Source organism: Malurus melanocephalus, unplaced genomic scaffold (assembly GCF_030028575.1).
Source record: "Malurus melanocephalus ecotype Western Australia unplaced genomic scaffold, MMel_1.1 scaffold_98, whole genome shotgun sequence".
Lineage (NCBI taxonomy): Eukaryota > Metazoa > Chordata > Aves > Passeriformes > Maluridae > Malurus > Malurus melanocephalus.
The window spans coordinates 1,982,873-2,000,428 of NW_026623330.1; the positions used below are offsets into that span (position 1 = coordinate 1,982,873).

At 46.5% G+C, this 17,556-nt stretch overlaps 1 protein-coding gene across 1 annotated transcript in view; it reads right to left on the reverse strand.

Moving 5' to 3' along the window:
- Window positions 1-17,446, reverse strand: part of CACNG4 (calcium voltage-gated channel auxiliary subunit gamma 4) — a 38,831-nt gene extending 21,385 nt beyond the window's left edge. Inside the window, exon 1 of the mRNA XM_057368887.1 lies at window positions 17,224-17,446. Coding sequence (XP_057224870.1) covers window positions 17,224-17,446 — 223 coding nt within the window. The remainder of the gene's footprint in view (window positions 1-17,223) is intronic.
- Between the last annotated feature and the right edge of the window lie 110 nt (window positions 17,447-17,556).

The following is a 17,556-nucleotide window of genomic DNA, read 5'->3' on the forward strand; positions in this document are numbered from 1 at the left end:
GTGCAGAAAGTTTTGTGACCCCAGGCCTGGGTGAACACATTGCACAGGCTCCAATCACTATTTTTGAGCCAGTCACTAGAAATAATTCATGTATGTGCAAGTTCAAATCCTGCTTAAAAATCACCCTCTGCCTCAGAAACTTAAAACCTGAGACACCTACAGGAAGCTGATGCTGAATTTCACTTTACAGGGTTCTTCCCAGCTGTTAGGGTGAGCTTAGAACCTCATCCTGCATCTCTTCACTACCAGAGAGATATTGGAGATATTTTCATTCAAATATTGGAGAATTGGRGATATTTTCATTCAAATATCTCCAATTCTAGTGCTGGCAGAACCAGAACAGCTGAAAATGTTGTGAAGAGTCTGCACCTTTTACTGGACCAGGTAAAGTCTTGCACCAAACACTGAGCCCCATGATATTTCTCAACATGAAAGTCCAAGTAATAAATATTCAACTTTTAAGGACTTATAAATAGATTACTAAATATTTCATTAATTTCTTTGACGGTATGAACCAAGGTTTTGGAAAGCTCAAGGTGTAGGTTTGTGTGTGTGTCAACTGTGAGCAACAGTGCAAAAGGAAAATGCTTTTTCATCCATGTGAGCTTCTGTAAAGTGTGTTCTATTCTTAGGAGAGTAAACATAACATTAAAAAAAAAAAAAAGTAATCATTTAAACCGTGCAGGAAAAGAGGCAGGAGTGATGGGAACCTCAGAAATGATAAATGTATGGATTTATTCCACTGCCACTGCGGGGTTTTAAATTACTTTTATTTTTCTTTTCTTTCTTCTTGTTGACAAGCAKGGCTGCACGCACCGCTCTCCAGATCTGATGTTTACAGATAAGGAAATATTGAAGGTCAAAAACGCTATTCTTAGTTATTTTGGCGTAAGGTGATCTCCYGGCGCTGGTGATCTCACGTCACCATGGGTACCTGAATCACTCCTGTCTAACAGCAGCATCTCCATCCCATCCCCTCCCCTCGACTTCTGACGTAGGAAACCCAAAGATATCTCCCAAAAGCTCCATGGGTGATGCAAACCRTGGTCTGTGCCTCACTCATGCATGGTTTTGGTGATAAATTTGTTGGTGCTTGACCCTAAGCAGGAAAAATTTTGCCAGGAATGTAGAATAAATCCAGTTACTGGTGTTCATTTAGTGCCTGCAAATAGACATCAAAAACTAAATTGAGATGGGTACTTTGTCCCTCACGTGGGTAAAATCTCAGCAAATAAAAGGTGGTAAAAACTCAGCAAACTGAGCTGAAATCCAGATTATGGGGGGAGAAGTGAGACCAGCATCTGCCCACAGCAGATTATGGAAAGGAAACATGAAAGTGTGGTGAAGAGAAGGTGAAAACAAAAAAAGAAAAGAGAAACATTAATTATTTCTTCCCATGTCTCTGCAGGTCCAGCTCAGCACTCTGATACCCACTGAATATCGCTTTCCTTGGCAGTTCTGTGACATCTAAAGGGGAGAAAAGGAACCAAAGGGGAAGCAAAGTGTGGAGTGATGGTCACTCGGTGGTGGCAGTGCTGGAGCTGCTCTCTGCAGCACGGGAGAGTTTGGTCTGTGCTGAACCCCATTTGGAGCTGATGGGGAGGGAGCAGGCACATGAAAAACCAGCAGCAACAGCCCCTAGAGGCTGCCAGCAGGATTGGATCAGGATTTCTGCCTTTTCCTACAGCGATGGAAGGGACTGAAGCCCAAATCTGGGTCTTTGTGCTGGAAGTCTTGGTATAAACTTATTTTAAAGGGGAAAAAGRAAMCRGCAACAAGAAGAAAAAGAACGCTCMCTGGGAATGGGGATTGAGCAGCGTGAGCACAATTCTTAATGTGAATTCTCAATATCAGGATTCCCTTTTAACTAAACCATTTCTGACMCTGGCTCTGTGAACCAGGTTGGATTTGCACTTTCTGGTGACAGGKAAGAGGAAATCAGAAAAACCAGTTTTTACCCAGCACCTTGCTGTGAATCAGGGCCGTCCTTGTGCTTCACTTTTGCACGATCCATTTTCAGCATCAGAGCCTTCCTCTTGCACGGCCAAGGGGCTTTAATTCAACCCTGTAATAAATGGCCAGCTAGCAACGGGCCAAACTCAGCTTGGATGTTGCTCTAGTTAATTAAGAAGAGTAGCAAATTTGGCAAGGAGTGTGAAGTGAGTGCCTTCAGAGGCAGGGAAGAAGAAAAACCCTCGCTTAGCTCGCTGCATCCAGCCCTTCAAATGCAAATTAACCTGTCAACATCTGCATGCAGCCACCCAGGACAGCTGCAAAAAGGAGCTCCCTGCGCCCGAAAGGAGGGCTGGGAATGTTTAGTTCCAAACAGCTATTTTCTGAAATAATTTCTAGTAAATAAGAATACGTTTAAAGTGGTAAAACTGAGCATCTGCTGCACGAAATGAATGGAGGACAGCATGTGAAAAGAAGCATATGTCAAGTATGCACTTCAGATGCATTGACTACTTGCCTCCAAAACAGAGAGAATTTAAACATATTTGCTGAAAAAAAAAAAAAAAAAAAAAATTGCCTCTGCGACCCAAAGAAAAGCCTCGAATAGCAGCACAGGTTGAGCTGGGCCATGTCTTGCCTTTCCCGTGGTGGAAAGGAGCAGTGTGCTGGATTTCAGCTGCTGCCTGCCTTCTTTTCCTCAGGCACCCATCAGGAATGCCAAACCCAGGCGGTTTTTGTTTGGAGCAAACAACGCCCCTTTACCAGGACATTGAAAAACCCTGAAACCAAATCACTTCTGCAGTCAGACCCTCCCAGTTCTGGTTGATGGGAGGGAAGGCAGCAAAATGSCCCTGTGCCTTTTCCAAAGTGCCTTTTCTGCAGTGTTGGAGATGGTGCCACCCTGCCTGGGTGCATTCTCCCCGCTCCAATGGTGCTGGGAGGGCACTGCTGGTGACTCCAATGTCCTGAGACTCAGGGAAATTGCATTTCAGGATTTCCTTGAGCCCCTTATCCCCAGACAACATCTCTGCTGACTTAACTGAAGCTCTTACTTGCAAAACAAGTGCAGGGTGAAGCCTCCTCCCAGGAAAAGATGTTGGATTCCAGCTCTAAAGGAGAAAGCTCTTGGAGAAGCAGCATGTAGGAATAATTTTCAGTGTAACAGGGCACAGAATAAACTCTGATTTTTTTTTTAATTTTTTTAAAAATTTTTTTTGTCAGTGCTGCTGTCTCTCTGTCTGTCTGTCTGCTGGGCTTTGGCTCTTCAACCCTGATCTCATGGTGCAGCCATCTCCTGTGGGAAGGAGGGGAAAGAAGCCACGAGCAGCTCCTGCAGAAATTGCTTTGTGGCTGTGGWAATGTGGGGTAATTGAACAGAAATCTGGAATCCCGGAGTTATAAAAACCCATGGCTTGAGCCAACATTTTTACTCATCTGTGGGTTTTCAGACTGAATCAAGGCTGAGCAAAGACATCATCAGAAAAAGATCTTTGACTCAGTAGACAACATTGGGCTTTTTCCTGCTCACTGTGGCACATTTCAGCATCTTAACAACACAACTAAGGAAAAAAAAAAGAGAAAAACTTCCAGAAAACCCAGAAACCCACACCTTGAAATGGACGTATCTCTTCCTGTCCCGTTTTTGCTGGGGTTTGCTTCACTTTTTTTCCCCCCTGATCCTGGGAATGACATTTCCAGGAGTGAGGAGCCGCCGGAACAGCGGGGCTAGGGCTGGATCCCCTGGGCTGGCAGGGCAGCACAGAGCTGCTATTGAGTGTGTGTCCACATGGCAACAGCAGCGGCGCTCCAAGAATTCCACTTCCACGGCGCCCCCGGGCCTTGCATTGACATCTTCATTGTTCCACGGAGAAAATGGGAAAAAAAAATTAAAAATCCACGGGTGAGCTCAAACACAGTGCAAAACGCAGAACAGGACAGGGTTACCTAATGGTTAATTTAGAAAGGAACGTGTCATTAAAAACGTATGAAGGAGGCTACATATTGATGCTGCATAAATATTTAAAGGGATGCCTCTCGTAAGGGCAGAGTTCCAAGCTACACCTAAAACAAYGTGTGTGAAAGAAAATTAAAAGAATATTTCACCGTTTGGACTTGTTTAATCCGCCTCGGAAAGGCTTTTTATGCCCAGCTACGGAGCATTAGAATGGGAAAGGATATCAGACATCAGAGCTCATTTTTGGTGTGATTCTACCCAAGTCAGCAGAGTTAAACTGAAGATGATTTTTTTTCTGGCCTTTTAAATAGAGTGTAATTTTCTCCATGGGTAGTTATTAAATGCTATTGAGAGAGACTGCGGCTGCTGTTGGAAGGGCTTTCTGGAGAGGTCACTCTGTCCCATGTGAACAGCACCAGCGAAAAACCAGGAGCTTGGGAGTTTTTACAACTTGAAGAGCTCCTGGAGGCTCTAACTCYGCCACACGTCACTGCCTGACCCAAAGCTAAGAGCACACATCTATTCTGAGCTGAGATATCCTGGCTTGACATCCCCTCCTACATCACGAGAATTCTGCCCGTAGAAATCGCTTGAAATGTTGGAGGGGGCATGGCAAAAGAGATCCGTGTGGACATCTGGTCCATCTCCATCAGGGAGGACATGTTCTTTAAATACACTTTCTGAGGCTCAGCTGCTCTGTCTTGACATTTTGGGGCTGTTGGGGTTTGGGAGWTTTTCACCAGCTCTCCTAAGTCCTGGATGAAGTGGCCGTGCCCTGCCCTTGTTGTTTGGGACTCAGATTCCTGCAGCTTTCCCTGCAGTGGAACAGTTTGGGGGGTGTAAAAATGCCCCAGAAGATACCTGCTGCATGGACATGAGGCCAAGTAAGTCCTAGAATAAAATGTTCCTGTTTTTTGGGAGATTGGGAAGATGTCAGGATGTCTCAAAAGGCACCTCAAGGATCTGGATCTCCCATGGATGGCTTTGCCACTTTCTCAGCCCAAAGTGTAGCCATGGGCAGGAGCCCAGGTGGGTTTTCTTCYTGCCTGCACAGCCAAGAACTCTGCCCTCTCCCGCAGAAATTGAGCTCAACCATCAGGCAAAGCAGCAGCAAAGTTTGGATCATAAATCAAGATAAATCTTGGTTTAAATGGGGGGGAAGAACGCAGAGAATTATTTGGCCATTTTACAAAAAGCCTAACGTCCTCTTGGGATGAAAACGGGAACACACGAGACCTCATAATTTATATATGCATTAACTTCCCACTGGTGAAATTAAAATGCAAAATTGTGTCTCTGAGCACAGCTGTGAAGCTCTGTCCCTCGAGAGAGTTAAAAATGAAATGGGCAAAGCATCTCCCACAGGATCTGTTCTTCCCCTTGCAGGACTTTGGGCTGGATCGTAGGTATTTTCTTTCTCCCAGCCACAATGCTGAGCTCCAAGAAAGGATTTGYCTGTGCAACACACTGAAGCTCAGCAATAATTACCCATTGTGCTCTGTGATGAGCCATCCCTTTGGTTCCTCAGTAACCCGTGCACCTGGACTTTAGCTCAAACCAAATAATATGCACAGAAAACATTTTTATGTAAGAGGAGGTGAACATCGCTAAAAAATCAGAGAGCCTTTGTATGGCATGCCAAACTGCTGAAGCGAAAAAATGTCTTCAGTGAAAGGGCTCAGATGTGAGCATGTTTCAGTGCACAGCTCCAGGAAAAAACTCTGATAATAAATGTGAGCTTGTTATCGTTGCTTTTCAGTGGGAAGTAAAGCCGGAAGCGGGGTCGTGCTGGCTAATTGAAGCTTACATTTTCATTCAAGCACTGCATTTTAATTATAAACTGGTGACACAAGTGTCACTTAGTTCCTACCCCGTTTTAAGCGCGTGCAACGTAGAAAAAAATATTTTCAGTTATTAATTTATTCTGGCGATGGCATTCATTATCCTGAATCCTGCATTATGTCTACCAGGCACGTGTCTAATGACATGTTTGATACACGCTAATTCTTGTGCCTCTTTTAATGCCGAGCTTGCACAGACATTTTGGGCTGAGCACGGTGCCAGTTGGCCACCAAAAACAGGTGCACATTAATGCTGTAAAATCAGCGTTAGGAGCTGTGTGCCCATGTTCTGGCCAGCTGCAAGCACTCGCTCAGCCCTCCCAGGGATRAGGGGAAAGGGGAGAACCTGTGGGAGTGGCTGAAACAGGAGATGCTGATGGTGAGCTCCTGCTGCCAGGTCTGACCCCAATCTTGGAGCCCGAGCGCTCCCCGATCCCGCTGGCTCTTTGTGTGCCCAAAACCATGGRATAAGGCTTTAAAATTCAGGTGGAAAATTCCTGGCCTGTTTTCCCTTCTCTGTGGGGTTTTTGTGCTGTGCCCAAAGACTGTTTCCAGCGAGAGCGCTGCCATTTATGCGTGGAAATTAAAATAAAATGAGGAAAAAGGTCAGTGGGAAATGGCCACCAAGAGACACCGAGCAAGTCATTAAAAAATCAGACCAGGAGAGCAAGTGAAAACAAGGGAAATATCCCTAGAAAGCAGGTTATAAAGGTAAACCTCTTCCAAACGCATGGATGGAACAGGATAACTGTGTTTCCCCCCTCTTAATTTGCTACCCAACCATAAAGTGGATTCTGTTTTAATAAACGCTACCGTGGCGGGACACCGCAAATGAATTGTTCCAAGGGCCGTAATTAGCAGCGGTGCTGTGAACATCATTCCTAAATACTGCATGGTTTATTTCAGGTCTTGCATCTTTAAGGATCCCYGAGCACCTCGGAACCGTCTGTGTTTGTCGGCGCTAAAGGCAAGGACAAGAGCGAAGCAAAATGTGCAGAAGGAAAAGAAAAAAAAAAACAAAACATTTCCTGTCCTCTGGAGCAAACCACACGGTGTTTGATCACACAGTGAGCAGATATTGGCACAGGCTTGGATAAATACCTTTTGAAACATCCAAGTCACTTAAAAAATGAAATTTGGTTGACTCTCGACAGTGTAAGCTCAGATGGAGGTGGAAAGCCTCACCCCTTGGAAAGTCTGCTCACCGTCGTGGAGCGCCTTTTGTCGACAGACTGAAATGTGTTTTCACAGTGGGCAGAGCTGGGGGGACGTGGAGCAGCTCTGATCCTAACACAGGGTGGGAACATCCCAGCAGCTCCAAGCTGGAGCCAGGGAACTCAGCCTTTTGTTACCTTCATTGGCTCGGGCTCGGTGTGTGCAGAGGGTCAGCTGGAAYTGAGCTGTGCCCTTCTGCTCCATCTGGAAGGGGTCATTCTGCCTGCAAAGATCCCTCTGGTGACCCCAAAACTGCTGCCATGGCACAGAACTGAGCCCCTGCTGGCTGGTGAAGGGTGAGGGTGAGGACCCAGCTGCTTAGGGCTAGCAACTTGCATTTACAAAACCATTGCCAAACTGTTACTGAGCTCTCAGATTTATTAATCCATGTTTTATCATGTTTAGGAGAGCTCTGCTTGGTACCGCTGTTTTCCAACATTTCCCCTGATAAAACTCAGTTGAACTGGTTAATAATGTTCCTGAGCTCCTGGGGTACAGGATAAACTGCCTTCAGTACATCAGGTGGCAGAGTGGGAATAAAAGATGTTAAATCTGGGAGGAAGCAGAGTCTGGGGCTCTTCCTTGGCCATGGAAATCAAGTTCCCGAAGTTTTGGTTGCTCACAATTGCCAGCAAATCACCTTCCCATATTCAACAGAGCCATATYTGGAGTTTAACAATCCATTTTGGGCTATTGGCTTCACTGGCTCTGGTAACAGAACTCCGTTCCGTGAATTTGAGGGATTCAACCCTGCTCACAATCCCCGTGGATGAAAATGTGACGCCACACAATGCAACTTGCTGTTTCATCATCTGGCAAAAACCAAACCAACACACAAAGGAACCGAATTTTGCATTAAAATATGTGCATTATGTAAAGGAGCACTGCCATGGTTTACTGGAATTCAGAATATCTGCTGGACAAAGATGATTAAAGCCCACTATCGCCATTAGTGAGTCACACACGGAGGAGTATCACAAACTTTCCTGTCTGGATACCTTTGAAAGCTCAGCCTAAATAGTCACAAGGTTTTCCAGCACTGAGAGCTGGGTGTTTCATTTGCTTGCAGGCAGCAGAGTGTTGGGGGCTGAACTCTAAAAAACCCCACCAGCATGACAACTCTTCCAAAAAAAACAAACAAAACCAACCAAACCAACCAAACCAACAAAACCAACAAAACCAACAAAAATCAACCAAACCAACCAAACCAACCAAACCAACCAAACCAACAAAACCAAAAAAAATCAACAAAACCAACCAAACCAACCAAACCAACCAAACCAATCAAACCAACAAAACCAACAAAACCAACAAAACCATCAAAACCAGCAAAACCAGCCAAACCAACCAAACCAACAAAACGAACCAAACCAAACCAACAAAACCACCCAGTGCCTTTGCTGTGAGCTGTCCCCCAGAGCCAGCGAGCTGTGGGATAGGTGTGCACAGCTCTCAGAGGTGTTTGCAGTAAGTCAGAGCTTACATTTGATTACATTTCGGCAATGTTCCTCCGGCAAGATCCTATTTCAAGTCRTAATTGCGACATGTCACGGTTGCTTTTTAATGCCCCGCAGCAACAATAGATAAACTGTGCCTCTGGGATGCAAGGAAGACAATAACAATCCCAGTGTTATTGAATGCCATATATTTGGGCAGGAGAAAATATCCAGCCATCCATAYTCGACAGCAAAATGCATCATTTTAAAAAAAGTATAAATGGGAGACAACTGATCTGAGAGATCTGGTGGAGAATTGGCAGGGAGTTAAAATTAAAATTAAAATTTAATTAATGGCAGGGAGTTAAAAGTAATTTATTAAGGAAAAAGGCCCCATCCTGGCAGCTGAACAAGGGTGGTAATTCCTGCCTGAACTGGGTGCCTCTCCCACTCGAGCAGGGGATGCTCGGCGCTTCTGAATGTCTCAGAAACATTTGGCATTATCAAGCTAACAGCACTGGCTAAGTGAGAAACATTCAAAGGGCACAACTAAGTGGCACGATTCCAAAACAGCAATTAAAAGGCGGAATGCTTGAAAAAAGAACAATAAAAGAGGTTAATTCGTATCAGGGCTTGGCAATTGGTACAGGAAATACTGTAATTCCATAACGTGCTCTCCTTTCACCCAGCTCCTCACACCACGGCAGTGTGTTTATAATCTATCATTCCTTCGTGGATGACATTTGACAAGAAATGACTCAATTCTATTGAAGAAGAGCTTACAGGGTTATTTGTAAAGCAGGCAGGAGCCTGGATAAATCCTGGGCAACAAGTAAAACAGGCAGAGAAAAGAGATCCCAAACTATACCTTYGGACAAAATGATGATTATATATTTTTAATAGGCAGGATGGCAGTCAAGAGTCAAGAAGAGAAAATAAAAATCTTAAATTTCTCCCTGGGGCAGTATCTACATGTTTTCTAGAGAAGGACTCATGCACTGTCATAAAAAAAAAAAGCTGATTTCAAAGGTCCCTCTTTAGCAGAAGGAAGGTTACAACATTTCGGCAAGGAGAGGCAGAAAGAGAGAGAGAACAAAGCTGTTGAGATGACACGATGCCACGGGAAGGAGGAGAAAGAGGGGCTGGACTATCTGCCAGGCTGAATCAGGCACTGCTTCAAYGCTTTCACTGCATTTGACTCACAGCATGCAACAACTGGCAGAAGTGCCCCCAGATCGGAAGGGAAATCTAGCTAAAGTCTGTCCAGGCTGGGCTATCCATCCTGCAGGCAGCTTGCCCACAGGCTTGCTATTTTGAGACAGCAGAGAGGCCACTTGTCATTAATATTATGATAAATCTCAATAGAGAGAAAGCCTTGAGTGTTGCTGTGGTGCCCAGCACCTCTGTGTGCCCCTCAAAAGAGCCAAAATACACACTAGGAAAGAAAAAAACCATGAGCTGGAGCCCCTCAAAAGAGCCACCTTCCACTAAGAAATGTTGAGGATAAAATGAACTGATGTACTTTGGGAGTGGAGACAAATAACTGARGGAAAGAACTGTCTGGGAGTGGAAGAGGGAGGACAAAATACATTTCAATCTAACTGATCAAAATACGCTGGAAAAATGAGAGGCTTCAGAAAGAGGCAGAAAAAAAAMCAAACCATAAAGTCCTGCCCAGCACTGGTGCTGCCTGCTGAAAACACCCTTTTGTTCTGAAGTCATAAATGTGGATCAGCCTCTCAGACATATGGGCAGTTGTGCATTTATCCTGTTTGTTTTACCACTCCTGTGCATCCTGCCTTGCCATCTGTTGGGAAGAATTTGGATGCCGAACCATAAGTCTGAGACATAATAAATACCAGTAAACAGAAATCTAAAACGAAGATAAGCACCAAGGAAATGTTTGGAAGCAGGGAGCAGTTTTTCAGTTTGATAGTTTGATTTATTTCCCGAGATGAATCTTGGCTCAGAAAAGAAGGAAAAGGTTCAATTGATGGGACAAATCCACGATCCCTTCTCTTATATTGGCTYGATATTGGCATAATTCCACCGCCTTCCTCGAAAGCAGTTAACTTTACGTAGGTGGAGAATGAGACTTAATCCTGTCCCTCAAGGAAGACATGCTTAAAGACCAAATATTGCATGTTTAAAACATCAAAATGCTTCAAACCCGGTGAAAACAGTGTTGGTGCATCTTCCCCGAGCTGGGCAGCCCTATCGCCGTGTCCCAGTTTCTCCACATCTTCCTTTCCATTTTATTATTAGAATGAGAGGAAAGTGGGTGGAAAGGAAGCACAGTTATCCCTCCTAGTCAGGGCAGAGAGAAAAAGCAACTGGCCTCGGATCAAGCAGGAGATGTACAGAAGTCCAGAGCCACAGGCCCATCCTCCTCCTCCTCCTCCTCCTCCTCCTCCTCCTCCTCCTCCTCCCCCCCACTCTCCATTTTCAGTTTGGGGATGCAGAATTTCCACAGAAATTGCTGCTCTTTGACACACAAACCACAGAGACACCAACTGAATCTCTGGGAGCTGAGAGGTGTTAATAACAGACTTCAGATTACACTCAGTACCTAAAGTACTCCTACCTCCTCAAAGGAATCACAGATGAGATGAAAGCACTCGCTTCCCTTCCTAAGATTTTCCCTTTTTTCCCCTGCTTCTGGAAAAATACACAAGACTACAGGATGGAGACATCAGACACACTCCTCTTCTCCCTGAGGTTTTTATGTTTTGCACCTGGCCAGGCTCTGACCGAAGCTACAGGTGGGACAGCACGATGAGAGCAGATGTGACACTGTGACACAGGGAATGGGACAGGATGTACCAGAGGAATAATCACCGTGCTGAAATCTGGCAGGAGCAAAAAAATTACGTCGCTGTATCGACTTCTTTTACCAGTTTATCCTGGTGAGGGCCAGTAGAGCTGCCAGAAGGCAGGGCAAGCCCTGGCTGTGTGGACAAAGAGTAATAAAAGSCCCTGGCAGAAGGTCAGCTAAAGGTAACAGCTGCTGGACAGAGCCCAAGGAGTGCATTACATCACTGCAAAGGTCCCCACAAACCCCAAAATGAGTTAYTGTGGCTCTGACAGATCCCACCACAAATGCCATCTGTCAGGCCCTCAGAACACAGAATAAACCAGTAACTGCAGCACAGCACAACCACAGCTACTCCACATGTACAGCCCTGACCCTTCACTAAACATCCCTGAAACCTGCCCAGAACCATCCTGGAACCCAGGTGAGAGGAACATTGTCCCCATTGCATCCTGCACAGCAGAAGGAGCTTTACAGCTGAATTACAAATGTGCCTTCATTGGTTCAGAGCCTTTGGGGAGCAAACAGAGTCTTTGGGATCCAAGTTTGTCAGACATGCTGAGAGCCACGGAGAAAAATCCAAACCCTCCGTGTAGCCTGATAGCTCCCTACTGGCTACAGAGTAGATCGAGTTCAAGAAAGCAAATTAATTCATTAAAGTGACATATATTCAGTCAATTAGCTTCAGATCCCTGTTTCAGAGAGCAGGGAAGAATGGATGTTTTGTGACATCAATAAGATCATTTGAGAGCCTCTGTACGAATGTTCAAAGAGGTGCACTGAGGAGACACATGCTTTTTTTTTTTTTTTTCCTTTCATTTGAGAATAGATAATACCTTAACCCATGTTCTGCTGACAGGTCCTCCAGCCCCAAATTTTTCAGTATTTTTTAGTATTTTATACTCTGGACAATAATTCAAAGGGGTTGAACTCTGCGTCCATAAAGGCAGCTCCAAATTCAGAAACTCTCTAAGAAACAGAATGCTCTTGGGGAAAAAAAAAAAAACAACAAACCAAGAAAAAAAAAAAAAAAAACAACAAACCAAGATTAACCTAAAAAGGCTGTTTTAAAAATGACTCCATCAATTGCTGACAAAACTGCACTGCTTCAGCCAGGGTTGCAAAGCTGAGAGTGCTGAGAATTAAAAAGAGTGAGTGAAGCACATGGACCTTCTCAAGATTGTGTGTTTTACCAAAGAGAAACAGAGATGGAACAAGCAGGATATATGGAATGAAAGAAGGAAGGCAGGGGCTGAATCTCAGCAAAGTCCTTCACTGATGGGTTTATGTTTGTGTTGAAGGATTAATGTGTGAACGTTCACTCTTCAGGAGTGCAATAATACATTTATATCATCCTAGAAAYAGGCTGTGGCCTCACAAAATAAGTTTTTCACAGCAGAGACACCCATTTGTGTCTTCTCCATTTGCAATCACTGTTCTTCTGTGCCTTCAAAGGCTGAGGAGAGCAACCACCTCTTAATGTGCCTGTGGGCACAACCTCCAAGGCAGGGCACATCTGAAATTAGAGCAATTTAACATTTGCTCCACACCAAACAACACTTTGGCCGCAGCACTTTTATGAAAAGTCCTCACTGTATTCAGTTTCTTCCAAACGCTGCTGGTGCTGGAGCTTCGCAGCCRTGCCTGGGGAATACTAAAGAATATTCATTCTTTTTTGGATGAGCCGWGAATTTGCAGCATTGATGGGCAGCAGAGCTTTCATTTGCTCGCCTCAAACATTGGTTATGAACATTTTTATTTTGTTTCCAGGAGTCTCCATGGAAGCGGCACACGCGGGCCCCGCATTGGTGCGCATTCACCCGAGCTGGAAGGATGGTGAAAAATTGTGCAAATGCACGTTTGTGCAAGTTTTCAACACCATAAAATCATTCTCTCAATCCTTCCTCCCCTTTATGAATGTTCTGGCCAGGAAGAGGAAAGGACACGTGGGCCCACGTGGATTGAACAACCAATTGCACCGCTCAGAAATGGCAAACGGGGAATGCTAAAAGCACCAGACACAATGGGTTCAAAGAGATTCATAGGCTGAAGTGTTTAATAAAATACTCTTTGAATAAATTTAAATTACAAGTGCATTACTYGATTTCCTATCTTGATGCCACCGAGCCTGCAGAGCGCTCCGTTGTGAGCTGTCCTATTAACTCCAGCACGATCGTTCCCCAAGATAAGCAGTTTGGGTGGATAAAGTGGTGTTTTTCACATTGGTTTTTTTTTTCCCAGGGAAATATTTTAATCAGATCCTCCTCGTGAGTAAGGCTGTGTGAGGATTACGAGGCCGCCCCGCATGTTTCCCGTAGGAATTGGGGCTGCTGGGAAATGAAAGTGGTTTAATCTCCCTTTTTCGGGTTAGGCTGACCACAAAAATGGTTATTCCCAGGACACATTGCAAGATCCTGTTTTACACCAGAGCCCCACAGCTCCTGACAATCACCACAGGTCGAGCATGGACACCAGACAGAGCAGCAGCCACCCAAAGTGGTGAATTTTTGTGAATTTTTTTGGTGAATTTTTGTGAATTTGTGGGCTGGGGGCAAGTTTGGGGTTGATTGGCTGCAAGAGGGCTCAATAAGAAACTCCCAGCTCTGGGAATTTTGACTTTTTAACTTCTGCTGCAGTTCTTGTGCTGTCTTGGGCCCAGAAAACCAAACCCCAGGGAGCCCCTGGGCCCCCTCCCTGCAGAGGTTCAGCCTCTTCTTCTCTGCACATCCCCAGCAGGAATTATTCCAAACAGTCTCCGACCTGAGGCAATTACYGTGGGTACAACTCTTAAAAATCCACGCAGGAAACAGTGCAATTACTTCYAATCCACTCAATGAACCTCCCTCCTACCTCCACCTTTGACAAACACGCTAAAAGAACAAAACTGGGATTAGACAGGCAAGAGTTTGACTGATGTATCATTAACGCTGCTTCTTGAGTGACTAAGCTCCATAGTAGTATCAACTACTAGCACTGAAACACGATTTCATCCCTGCAGCTCCAAACAAAGATAATATGCTTGATCCCTAAGCTGTATCACTCCAATTGCGATGCCAATTTGTTGCAAAAATACCGTTTCAAAGGAAAAAAAGCAGGAAAACATGGAGGAGCATCTAATAATTGAATTATAAGGTTATCTTTTTTTCCATCCTGTTTCAGCAATTTTGCTTGAAGTCTTGGAATTGGGGTTATTGGACAGGTGATGGCTCAAAATTCAGCACACAGGTTGTTTTATGGGTAGAGTTGAAAAACATTTTGCTGGGAAATTTCAATTGACCTGAAATTTGCTCAGCGAAATGCTTTATGTATGTCAAAAGCAATTTCAGAGGCTGTTTCGGGCGTTTTCAGCTTCTGCACATTCGTGCCTGAGATTTGTCTTTTTGACAATGGAGTGAAATGGCAATAAAGACCACTAAAATAAATTAAGGAGGTTTTTACAGTTATTTCTCCAAAACACCAGAAGATTTCTAAAAATAGGTTTGAAGCCAGACCACTTAATCACATATAAAAAATCTATAACTGAAGTTATTTTCTTGCTATGTATCTYCTCAGAATTGCAATATTATCTTCATATTACTAAAAAACTCAGCCACTTCAAAGGAGCAAGGGTCTGAAATGGTCAAGGGAGTGTTGTTTTAAATCAGCTTCTAGAAATGGTTTGATTATTTTCTAAAACAAAGGAATGGTTCCATGTTGAAATCCAAGTCCCATGATATGGTTTAAAACATGAATAATGTAATGTGTCTATAGATTTTATCTTACAAAACAGAACATACTGAAAAAGGAGGAGAGAATGTAGTCTCTGCTCCTCATCTCTGTGAACAGATGACAGCTTTCTCAAATTGGGCATTCTTAGCACATATTTGACAACTTTAAAAATTGTAACTTCATAATTTGATTGTGAGCATTTGAATTTTGAGCAGAACAGCTCYCTTGCTGTTGGATTGATGTGTCCCATGAAACGCCTTTTTATCCCCCAAACGGATGGGGGTTGGAGCTTGGCTTGCACACAGCTCCTGGGTGAAATTTTTCAGCAAAAACCCTGGTGAATGCCAGGAGGGCACCGCTGCTGCCCAGGGATGTGACAAGGCTGGAGCTCGGCCGTGTTCCTGGGAGCTGCTTCACCACTGCCCATTTCCCACAGATCCCCTGGCTGCCCCTCTCCTAAATAAAGTTCTGATTTAAGCCCAGGTGAAATCAAAGCAGAAATGCCCCCAGWTTCAGCCAAAGCTGCACTTTATGAATGGTGTTACTGGGAGCCCACACAGAAAGCCTGACATTGGGGAACTCAGGGATTTTTCCCAGAGGTGACAGGTCCACCCAGCTGAGCGAGCTCAGCAACTCCTGCAAGATGCAAACTAACTTATTTTCCCCCAAAAAATGGAGGCTGAAGACGCTTAGAACAAGCTCAGTGAAGATCACAAGATCCAGTTCGAGTGGAGGATGCTCAGCATCTCTCAAGCAAACTCAGGAGCTCTCAGACACCAGCCCTCATTTTCCAGGTGCCATAAAAGCCCATGTTGAGAGTTAGATTTCCTTTAAGAGTCATAAAGCCAAGCATTGCTATTACCCATAAACCTTCACATTTCAATAATTCTCCCTCTCTTTAGCATCTTGAAATATTTCCTTGTCCTACAGCTCTTCTATGAACGCATACTATTACGAGGTAGCAAGCCCGATATTTTAAGAGAAAAATCATGTTCCAGTGWAGCCTTAAATCATTAGCCAAAGGAGAAGATGAGAACAGACGTGAGAATGAGGTGTTTTCTACCACGCCACAGCCTTTTCTGGGGAGGAAATAAACCCTCTGAACACAGCTGCGACTCTGAACCGGAGCTGGGCTGGTCTGGGCTGAGCCGTCAGTTGGAATAAAGCACCGAGCCAGGCTCGCAAAGTTCCCGAGCGCTGAGCCGTGCGATGGAGCCGGGCAGCCCGGCCGAGAGCATCGCTGCGGGGAGAAGGGCTCCGGCTGCCCCCAGCCCCAGAGCCACAAAGCAGCGCGGCACAAGTCAGCAGCCTTGCTCTGCTCTGCCTTTCCCCCACGCTGGCGCTTTCCTCCAGCACCACGGAGGCTCTGCTGGCTGTTGAGAGAGGATGGACAGGCGGGTGAGGGGCTTCAGAGCCCCCAGCGCCAGCGCACGTCCCTTTSCTGGGGATGTGCCGGGTTCCCACGGTCAGAGCCCCGCGCTCTCGGCTCACAGATGTTGTTTCCCATCTGGCCTTTGCRATCTGCCGTGCCAAATCCTCGCAACACCCATGTGCTCCTTTGTCCCGGCAGCTACCGCCGCGCCTTCTCTCTCCACAACTCCATTTTCAGAGCGGGAGCCACATGTTCGGCCTCTGCGGGGAGCGGGGGTCCTRCTGCCCAGCTCAGCCACTAAAACACCCATCTTTTTATTGTTAATATCYTTCAGCCTGACCCTCGGGCTGTATYGAGCAACCCCGAGTCCGCACYGAAGCACCTRAGCGGTGGCAACACCACCTTCACCCGGGCTCCCAGTGTCTCTGAATGAGGGCAGACTGGGAGGAACTGGAGTTCCCGCTGTCCTGCCCGAGAGCTGCGGTTGAGCTCCAAAGCTCCTAAAGCCAAAGTCCCGGGGGGCGGGGAGGGGGGCCCAACGCCGAATCCTGCAGCGCTCAGGTGCGCCCCAAAGCACCCAAAAAGCCCCGACGCCCCCAGGAGCCCCCCAAAGCCCCGAAGCCCCGGCGATGGTCGCGGAGCGAGGTCGCCCCCCTGGGCAGCGCTCCCCTGGGCAGCGCTCCGCATCCCGCCGCCGGTTCCCATGGCAATGTCGGAGATGCCGGTTGCCACGGTAACGCCATCCTCCTCCTCGGCCGTGTCCGAGGCAGCGGCGCGGCTCCGGCCCCGGCTCCGGCTCCGGCKSSGSYSRGSCYSRSSSCKSCGGCTCCGGCTCCGGCTSGGCTCTGCCCGGGCTCTGCCCCGCGGCTCCGGGAGCGCAGCCGGGTTCCCCCGGGAAGTTGCTCCCCCCATCCCCAGCGCGGCCCCGGTACCTTCGAGGCAGCAGATCCTCCAGAGCCCCGAGTGCGTGAGATCGCCCCGCGCCCGCCGCGGCGGCCCCTGCGCCTCGTCCGTGGTGATGTTGGTGCCGTTGCAGATGTGGGCGCTGGAGTAGAGCCAGTAGTCGGTGCCGATGGCGATGGCCATGAGGCTGAAGGCGGCGAAGGCGCCCACCGTGGTCAGCAGCATCTGGACGCCACGGTCACACCACACCATGGTGCTTCATAGTCCCCGCACGGGCGCGGGGGGCCGCACGACACCGCCCGGCAGCCGCCGCGCCCGCGGGAGCTCCGAGTCACGGGGCGGGGGGCGGAGGCGGCGGCGGG